Source organism: Henckelia pumila, chromosome 3, assembly GCF_033568475.1.
Source record: "Henckelia pumila isolate YLH828 chromosome 3, ASM3356847v2, whole genome shotgun sequence".
NCBI lineage: Eukaryota > Viridiplantae > Streptophyta > Magnoliopsida > Lamiales > Gesneriaceae > Henckelia > Henckelia pumila.
The window spans coordinates 152,963,708-152,974,138 of NC_133122.1; the positions used below are offsets into that span (position 1 = coordinate 152,963,708).

General features: G+C 33.7%; 1 protein-coding gene across 1 annotated transcript; it reads right to left on the minus strand.

Annotated features, from left to right (window-relative positions):
* Positions 1 to 4,174: 4,174 nt before the first annotated feature.
* LOC140887461 (nucleotide-sugar uncharacterized transporter 1-like) lies at positions 4,175 to 9,149 on the minus strand. Its single transcript, XM_073294712.1, has 7 exons — positions 8,765 to 9,149; positions 6,593 to 6,744; positions 6,297 to 6,505; positions 6,121 to 6,214; positions 5,585 to 5,751; positions 5,334 to 5,504; positions 4,175 to 4,676 (listed from the first exon to the last, which is right to left on the minus strand). The coding sequence occupies exons 1-7, from the start codon at positions 8,835 to 8,837 to the stop codon at positions 4,388 to 4,390; spliced, it is 1,155 nt and encodes a 384-aa protein (XP_073150813.1). The 5' UTR covers positions 8,838 to 9,149; the 3' UTR covers positions 4,175 to 4,387.
* Positions 9,150 to 10,431: the final 1,282 nt, after the last annotated feature.

A 10,431-nucleotide genomic window follows, 5' to 3' on the forward strand; every position in this document is an offset into this window, starting at 1 on the left:
AATCTTGGCTAGATGTATATAGTTTAAGTTCGTCACCTCAACAAAACTCCATAGTAGCTGATAAACATGGGACGAGAACATCTCTTTGGGCTCTCAGAGAACAAATTATTGTAAAATTGGTGTTAGCGATGTATCTGCATATATTGTCTCCTTCAGAACTTCTTTCGGATGATGTTCGATGGGAAGAGAAGACTCGAACAACTCTAGATCTTCCGCATGAATTGATTCGCACTCCAAATCATGGTTCTCTGAGTCATCATTATCGAACCAAATTTGGGGAATCAGTGTTTGGGTATATTTTTTCACTTCATGTTTTCGATGGTCATGGAAAATTGATCTCTTCATATTCTCTACCTGCTCGACAAGATGGCACCGAGAATTGATTTTATCTTCTATAGTTCTCTCCGTCAATTTCACGTACTTGCTCATCATATCCTCTAGTGAATGTAAGATCAATTGAGAACAACTTACCTCCTCCTTTTGAAGCTCGAATGGTTGGTCTGTAAAATCTGGGTAATGAGTATCTTTTAGGTATTGGTGGCTCCAAATCTGTGGTGAAAGATCCTAATACCAATGGTAGTCAAATTCTACCATATCATCTAATATGTGTATCGCACTATCATCATCTCGGCAAAATAGTGGACAACCAGTTTTCAAAGCTCCATTGATTACCCATCTTCTTTTCAATGCATCCAAACCATTAAGAAAAAATTTAAGGAGAGAATAATTAGAAAAATCATGATACCGGAAGGTGTTCACCAATTTATTGAGTCTCTCCCATGCTGCGTAGAATGACTATTCATGTTGCTGGGTAAAACTCGTGAATACTTGTCGATGGAACATCTCAAAGTATTAAACCAGATAAATTCCTGCAAAAATAAAATAAAAAACGATAGATCACGCAAGAATAAAATACTATATAAAAAATAGAAAATTAACTAAACAAAATAACAAAAAATAAATTTGTCTATTTCAATCCCCGGCAACGGCGCCAAAAACTTGATCAACAAATACTACCACTGAAAATCAACCTAAATATATATATATATATATATATATATATATATATATATATATATATATCAATTAAGCTCGAATATATCACAAGTCCACGAGTCAAGTAATAATACAGTATACAAAGTACGAGTATCGTCCCACAGAGATTGATTTATGACAAAATTACCTTAAGTATTATTCTTTAGTTAATAAATATGAGATTAAAATAAATTAAAAAACTTAAATAAAAGACTGAAACAAAAGATAAATAACGAAATAAATTTCAGAAAATAAATAAATGATTGTTAGAATCTCTGTTCACCTACCCCTTAATCTTCTCTAATGATTGAATTTCAATTCTCAATCTATGCTTCTGACAGAATTCCCTAATCTATCAATATACTCTGTCGAGTTATATTAATCTAATTAATAAAATGAAATAACCAAGTGTCCTTGCGTTATTTAGCAATTGCAATTGCATTAATGAATGGTGGAATCCTATAACTTTCGACCTATTGGACTATGACTATCAGCATGTATCCAATCTCATATGTCTATGCAAGTTGTAGATCTATGGATTATATTACTCTATCATGTTATAAAATCTCCTTTCGGTATCAATTATAACACATAAAATCAATTCGAAGTTGACCAATCTCCAAATAATCAATAACCACAATAATATAATCAAGAATTCATAAAAACTAAATCCAATCTTCAAGAAGAAATCAAAACATAGTTTTGGGGGTAGGATCCTCTAAATCCCAACAAAAAGAAAAGAGAAAAGGGAAAACTATTAGTTGCGATTTTTAAGTTCTTCAAGTTCTCTCCCTCTTCACGTTTCTTTCCTTGATGGCGGCTCCTTTCTCTTCAATTCTATATGTCGTCTAAAGTCCCCAGTTGTGCTCTTTTCTATTATTTTTATATGTGCTTGAAAGCCCGTCAAATAAAGTCCGACAAGTCGCCACTTTGTAATTTTAAAAAATTCAGATTTTTCCCCTTCCGTGTCGCGCCTAGTCGGAAACAAATCCCGCCTAGGCGCCTAAAATTCTGTCCCAAAAGTGTTTTTCTCGCATATGCTCTTTTGCAGCACGCGATAATTTTCAAAAAAATCATATCTCACAATTTAACCGTCGGATCGAGCTGAAATTTTGAGAGCGTCGGTGAAGATTGGATTTGGATCACTCTAGAGTCGAAAAATAATTTTTGGACCATTAATACTTTGTGATTCCTTCTTGCTTCAATTCTCGGTGTTTAAACTCTTCATTTTCTCCATATTTTGTCTACAACCAATCAAAAATTACGATGATTGATCCGAATGAAAGAAATATTCAATAACTAAGCATTAATGACCTTAACAACATGAAATCATGCAATACAATGAAATAAAACACGTTAAAATGACACCTATCAGTAGACGCTGCAGTGACTGATGCTCTAGGGAATTTTGCGATTGGTGGAGTAGTGCGGAATCATGAGGATCATATCCTATTGGCCTTTGGGTAGCAAATTGCTAAGCCGACATATGTTACCTATGCGGAACTTGTGGGCTTGTGGCTATCTAAGAAGGCTTGCAGGTGATCCAAGACTGAAATGTGGAAGTGTATAAAGTGAACTCGGATTCTCTCCTGGCTGTGTAAACAGTCACCGACGCAGAAGAAGATCATCGCTACATCGGTGCAATTGCTACTAAAGTCAATGATCTCCTAAAGTGCCAATGCATCACAAAACTAATGCATCTTCGTAGAGAGGATAACATAGTTGCACACAAAATTGCTTCTTTTGTTATTTTCTCTCTTAGCCCCTTTGTTTGGGTTCAAGAGAGTTTTTTTTTTTTTTTGTTGGTAAATCTTGTAACAGACGGTCTCATTTAGTTTAATAAAATTTGCAAGTCTTACCATAAAAATAATAATAATAATAATACACAATATTTTTACATAACGCTACTATCAAAAAATTATATTTTTACTATAAAAAAATTAATACTTTAGACATTAAAAAGATCATATTTTTCATGGATCGGATCGAAAATCCTATATCACAAAGTTGACCCGTGAGACGACGATCGAAATAAATATATGAGATAATAAGTTCAAAATATCGAACCAACACATAAGTTATAAAAAAAAATATTAAATAGTATGTTTCTTGTGAAACTCACAGATATAGATATGATTTACATCATCGTAACCACAACTAGATCATAAAACTTTATTTATGCTCCACCAAACGGGTGAAAAAAAATATATATGCTCCACTAAATTATCTACTTTCTATGTATAATCTACTAACCGTGACCACTACTAGATATTATAATCGCGCTATTATTTTCATTGTTATTTACATCTTATACTCTAATTACAATTAGCATCTAAAATACACAAGAATGCATGAATGTAGACTACTCTATCAATGTTTATTACTAATATAGTGTCTACGCTATAGATTATTCTCAATTAATGGCAAATGAGTGCATAGTACCCCCTAACTTAATAACTCGATCGTTATTGTATTATTTTAAAAATCTAGAAGACTTTGATATAAAAATTAGTACCTCAGTTCGCGGGATGATGTAAGAATCGATGATAAATCTCATCTTTTGCACCAAAAAATGCCTAATTATGTGACATTCCCTGTACTTTCATTATAATATTAAAATTCTTTTTAGGTAAAATCTTGTAGTATCGATTCCATTTAATGGCCACTTTGCAAGTCAATGTACTACAAAACATAATGTCAAGATATGAGGTACGACCATAAATTAAATAGACAATTTCGAAAGACAAAAACTCGTATGAAACGATTTCAATTGTGATTTTTTTAGTTTTATATGGATTAACCATTAAAAAATATTATATTTTATGTCAAAAGTAATACTTATTATAAATATGAGTAGTGTTGACTCCTCTCACGGATAAGACCATCTTACAGGAGTGTTATTCATTTCGAAATGTTTTTGTTTTGCATTTAAAATTTTCTTTCTTTTTTTTCAATTTTTTTTTTGGCAAAGTAGAATTTCTTTGTGAATATGTTTTTTTTTTCATGGGGATAATTTTGAAACCCATTTTTCTTTTCCTTTTTTTCCACAGAAAAATAGATTTGTCCGAATATCTGTGGACAAGAATATATATATATATATATATATATATATACACAATTCTCTCTGAAATCAAAACAGTAAATAAAGTTAAAACTTCCAATAAGCCAAATAAAAAACACGCAATTTACACGAATCAGTTTGAAATAATTTTAAATATTATGTAGATCGCATTTACAAGCCCTGTGTATACAAAAATACGATATAATATAATTAGAAAATGGACGAAAAAATGTATACTTTAAACCAGCAGGGTTAGTAAAAGCTTTCGACGATTTCTTCTGCAAGTCCCCATCACACATGCTCCTCTACACCATCTCCATGTTGGTTCTCACCGTTTTCTTTCCCGAGCTTCGATTTTGATATGGGCAATGCGGATGACTGCCTCGAAGAACTTTTGGTTGATGATTGGTGTCGCGAATTCAAGTTGAGGTACGTGTAGACGGACATGCCAACAAGTGCCGTGGCAGCTCCGAGAATGCTAGTTGATCCAGGATTCGAACCGAAAAGATGAAAACCTCCGAGAAGGATGACACATGTTTTGAACTGTCCAAGAACGACGTGGGTCGTAGCAGAAGTTGCCCTGATCGAGGAGAGAGCAAAACCAAGAAAAAAAAAGTAATAAATATCAGATCGAACACATTTGAAAATCAACAGGAAACCTGTTCGGTCATTGGTCATAAACTCAAGCGAAACACAGTGTCACATTGGTTACTCTACAATTGCTGGTCCAAACAAGAACAGCGAGACAGCGAATGAGAAGCCGCTGCACAACTGGATTTCGCTTTAGATGCCTCGAGTATATACAGCTTAATATAATGTGAAACAGAGGTCACGTTATCCATATTGACTCAGATGGTAGCCGTTTTCAAGGACGCCACGTCCAATTTGCAACAAGTATGAAGTTTTGGTTGAACAGCAAAGGAACAGATGTTCAAGAGTGAATTCATATCCCAAACTTGAGAGTGGAAATCATATGCTATGTAAAGTAATACAACTCTTTCAGCGGAAATGGGCAAGTAAAGAACAAAGAACTTGAATCAAATGTATAATAACCAAATCACAAGAACTTATTGGTCATCTACTTCAAAATTAAACAAATCTGATGAGAAAAAAAAAAGAACTGTTTGGCCATCAGCAGATATCGTAGAAGTAAATATAGCCAACATTATAAATCTGCAAAGAAATGGTCTACAAGAATAGACGCAACAAACCATTTGTAAAAGCAGAGAACACATACCCGAGTGCTAGAGCACCAGACCATTGAAGCAAGAAGCCGAGAAAGGCTGAAGCACCGATGGCAGCAGAGTTATGAAGGCTCCAATCAAATGACAGGACACCAGGCGGGTCCAGTGATGGCATTAACATCAGCAAGAAAAACAAAGTAATCGGTGTTGTCTTCCACATTAGCCTGTCATAAGGACAATGCAAGCATGAACGTACAATCAGTGACATAAGCATGTTTTACTCAAAAATGCTACGACAACTTACGCTAGGGCAGTCCAGTTTTCTTGTTGTTGAAGATTAGACCACAATATTTTATTAACTGCACTAGGCACTATCCAAGCTAGTGCTATGCAAGCACCGAAGAAATGAAACTGAAGATCAGTTACTGTAGCCACAGCAACACCAACTGATACGAAAGTAAGAGCAAACACCTAGAGACATTGTAATAAGCATCAAACATATTGAAACCATCAGAATTCCCCAATTTTCTCATTTAAGCAAGAATTAAAAATTTCATACGCATATATATACATGAATCATAAGTATATAAACAGGATGACCTGACAAATATAGGTGATGACTTAAGTCACTTGTAACCAACCAAATAACCCAGAGGTATAACTGTTAGTTTTTCATCATATAAATTCTCGGTTCAAATCATAGCAGTGGGTGAAATTTAAAATACTAAAATAATAATGTTGGTGACTTAAAAGTTCTGCATTTCCATTTCTATGTAAATAAATACCAGATCAAAAAAGATCTGAGAGACCTTGATAAGATCAACTACCAGAGAGTTTTACCTTCCGTGCTGAGATTCTTTTCCCGAATAGCACGAACTCCGCTAAAACAATTGCTGGTGTTACTGCAATCTTAGCCATCTGATAAAATCCAACACTGAAAAATATTGCTTCTGTATTATTCAGGACGTAACAATGACAGGAAAAACACAAAATTAAAAGGTAAGTTGACGCCTCACCTATTATATTTTAAGCTAACGTTGGCAAGACCGGTAGAGAGCGACATAACAATGCCGAGAGACAACAATGAAAAATATTTTGTTGACTTCGGCGGAGAAGATAAAGTGAGTATGGACAGAGCTTTTAAAAGAGCCATTAAAACCCAACTAAATAAATAATGAATAAAAGTTAAGAAAATAGGATAATTAAATCCGAGTTTTATGAGAACCTGAAAAACAAGAGGCAATAGTCAGAATCCTTATTATTAATTGATTAGTATGTAGCATGAAATATGTGTGGAGGATATATAGCTTACCAATTTATTCATTAAGATTATACTGACAGAAACCAAGAAATTAAACGTAAGTGCAATGGTAGGCCCCAACAAAGATTGTTGAGGTCGCTTCGCCCCACTGAGTGACCGCAATTTACTAAACATGGAAGCCCGTAACTCCTCCAGGGCTCTACCTAAAAGAATTGGAGAAGCATCAGTGCTATGGTAAGTAATCCTTCGAAAAAAAATTTAGGAAAAAAAACAAAGCACCCCTTGACAATTGCAAAACAATCAAAATTTGAGACAAGAATATCTAACATATGAATATGTAGATAGAAGCAATGCCGCAACAAATTGTTAGATGTTGAGTCATAACAATTACACTACAAAATTAAACCTAATTTCCGTTCTTGAGACTCAATATTTTAAGATTTGGAGGTGGAAGCAAAGGACTGTAGGATATGTCCACCACAATTTGGTATCTCAAAACACAAAAGTATAAAAGAGAGACAAACTTGAACAGCATGCATGCTCATGCTCTAACCTTTCATAGAAACTTGAGAATAAAAAACAATAACTGAATTTACAAAAACAAATTGATATTGACTGCAAGGATAGACTAGAAAAGGTAACACATAACAAAACTGAGAAAACAGGTACCACAGAAAGCTTTTAAAAACCATAGAGATGTATCAAATAAGCAATCCAAATCTGGAATACCCCACTCTTGCTGTCTTGCGCAAGTGAAATAAATTTGAACACGATCTTTAACATCCCATAAACGGAAGCAGAAATTCAGAATACAAAATGAGATTGGAATGGATTAGTTTCTATCATGCCCTTCGAAGGGATTAATAAGTCGTGCTGCAAACCAGCTACCCTTTGGCAAAATTTTCAGTTGCACGAGATTTCAGGGCTTATTATAGCTTCTTAGCACAACAATTCGAAGCACAAGATAGATCAAAGTTTTTTATAACTAGATGATAGGTGAAAGAAGGAAGACTGGAATGTGCAAAGAGCTGAAACAAGCACACAAGTCTCAAAGTGAATGGGATTGTCAAATGTAAAGGTGTCCACGAGCCAACATGAACGGGGCTAAAACTGGTACTTGCAAAACCATTCCAAGACTTATCAATGATAATCAAGCTCAGTTCAAAGTTGGATCTATGGTAAATTTTAAGCTTTTGGTTTTGATTTTCCTCTAATTTGAAATTCAATGTTCTCTCAATGTCTATCCGGGCCGATTATCAGCAGTTAGATGTGTAATGGTGGTGCTTCAACTCTACTTTTATATCCAAATTTCATCGTCGGATACGGCGCTCTCGGCGTCATGCATGAAAAAATTTTATGGCCCATTTTTTGGGTTAACCGTATCATTTTCAAGAGCCAAAACACAATCGAAGCACCCCAGAATCATCACCTTCCTAAAAACACCATCAAGATAAGTACTAGCCAAAAAACTAAAATGACATGTTGAACATCAGTTTGGTTAAATCCACAGCCACATTTCAGTTTGCCGCCTACTTTTTGTCAGAAATTTCATTAAACAAAATATTTTAGCATCGATGACTGTCTTTTCTTCCTTGAGTAATTTTTTGTGTTAAAAATCTACTCTTTCAAAATCAAAACAAATAAAAGGGAGGGAAAAATTGGAATTTTGCTGTATGTTAACCCCTCTCAAGCAATTAAAAATCCATTCTTGTTAACACTTTAGACTGGCAAATACAATTCAAGGCTTGAAACGGAAAACCATATGCTTGGAACTATGTTAATCCTACATTCTAAAATCAGTCATCGCATGCATTCACCAAATAGATAAAACTGACTCCAAGCCAACTGACTGTGAATGCACGTAAACAGAAGGAAAAGAACACACATACTTTATTTACAGCGAAAATTTCAAAACATGCTTCAATACACTGGATCAATAAAATTTCACTAGCTAGAGTGTTACTTTTCCTAAAATTTACAATGAATACTTTAGTTGATTAATTAATACCAGTTTCCCATCGTCACCACGTTTCTACTGAATCCTGGGATTTTGCGGTTTCTTAATGAAAGCATATTTCAAATATTTTACACAAAATAAATGTGCCCACTTTTTAAAAAGAACATGAAATTCAGAGAAAGAAATTACAGAGGTAGCCCGATTTTATTTATTTTTTTAACAAAAAAAGAAAAGAAGTAAAAAGAAAAAGTGTGAAAGCAATTGACCTCTTTCTCCAGCATCACTATCCTTTCTCTTGAGAATTTTCCTTATATCTTTTCTAACGAAAAAACCCAACATTTTTCCCGCTTCCGCTGCTAAAACCGCTACTTTCTGTGTCAGAATCCCAGCATTCCCCTCACCAGAGAGTGCGAGTAAGCATTGAATTAAAGAAGATAATATGCATTAATTGGGTATACCTGCAAGCCCAGTTCTTTATCAGATATACATGATATGATGATACTGTTTATATACAAAAATAAAAACTAATTTTTTTTTGTGCAATACGCAGATTTTGAGAGAGAGAGAGAAAGAGAGTGTGTGTGTGTGTGTTAGAGTGCGGCGGAGGATCTTGCGGCGAGATTGAGTATGTTAAGGTAGGTTAAGGGCCTGTTTGGGTCTTTGTGGTCTGTGGATACATATTCTCAGTGCTATAATTATATTATTATTATTTTTTTTTAATATATATGACCTCGAACTTATTTAAAATAAAATAATACAAAGTTAATAGAAGGGAATTTTTTTGTTTTAAAAAAAAATGAACACTAAACAATTTATTACTTTGGATAGAAGATTGAAATATACGTAGCCACCTACCGACAAAATCATGAGCAATAAAATTAAAAGTAGGGACCGAGGAAGCGAGTGATGCTGATGCCGTTGGAAGCTATGAACCAAACTGTACAGGTGTTACTTTCTTTGTCTTATTTATTTTTTAGAGACAGCATAAATTTGAATACATATACATGTACATATGCACAAACAAATTACCATTTGTGACACGGATATCTAGTTCAATTTAGGGATGTCAATGGGTCGGGTATGGGTAGGATATCGCATCTCCATCCCCATATTCATTTATTAAATTCATCCCCATATCCATACTCATACACATCGGATATTGAATTTCATCCTCATCTCTATATCCGTCGGAGGATCGGATATCCATACCCTACCCATATACTCATTTATCATATCTACTCCATACAAATACATTTTTTCAAATTTGAATTATTTTGATAAAACTATACTTATTTACTAGATTTTTATACCAAAATTTTTAAGAGAACAATAGAAAAAATGAAACATAGTAGAAAATCTACAACTTAAAAATTATACTCCTTCTGTCCCAATTATAGTGTCCACATTTCTTTTTTTGCTTGTCCCAAATATATATACTATATATCATATTTAGTAATACTTTTTTACACTTCTTTACTAATATACCCCTATTAACTACACTTTGAAAATTGTGCAATCATTTTTTAATACATTAAATAGGGATAAAATATGAAGTTTAAATTAGCATTTAATTAAATTAAACTCCTACAAAATAACATTAGATTTATACGAATAATTTTCATTGTTCCATCCAACTAACATAATTCAACAAAAAAATTAAATTAGCATTTAATTAATATAAATCAATATGCGTATATATATATATATATATATATATATATAAATATAATCGGATATCGGATCGGTATGAGTAGGATATTACTACATCTTCTTCCATACCCATATACGAGATCCCCATACTCATTTACCCATTTATTTAATCGGATCCAAAACACGCCTCCATACCCTCCTCCATTCGGGTCGGATATCGGATTTCTCATCGGGTTCGGAGGAAATTGTTATCCCTAGTTCAATTCATCTAATAAATAAATTA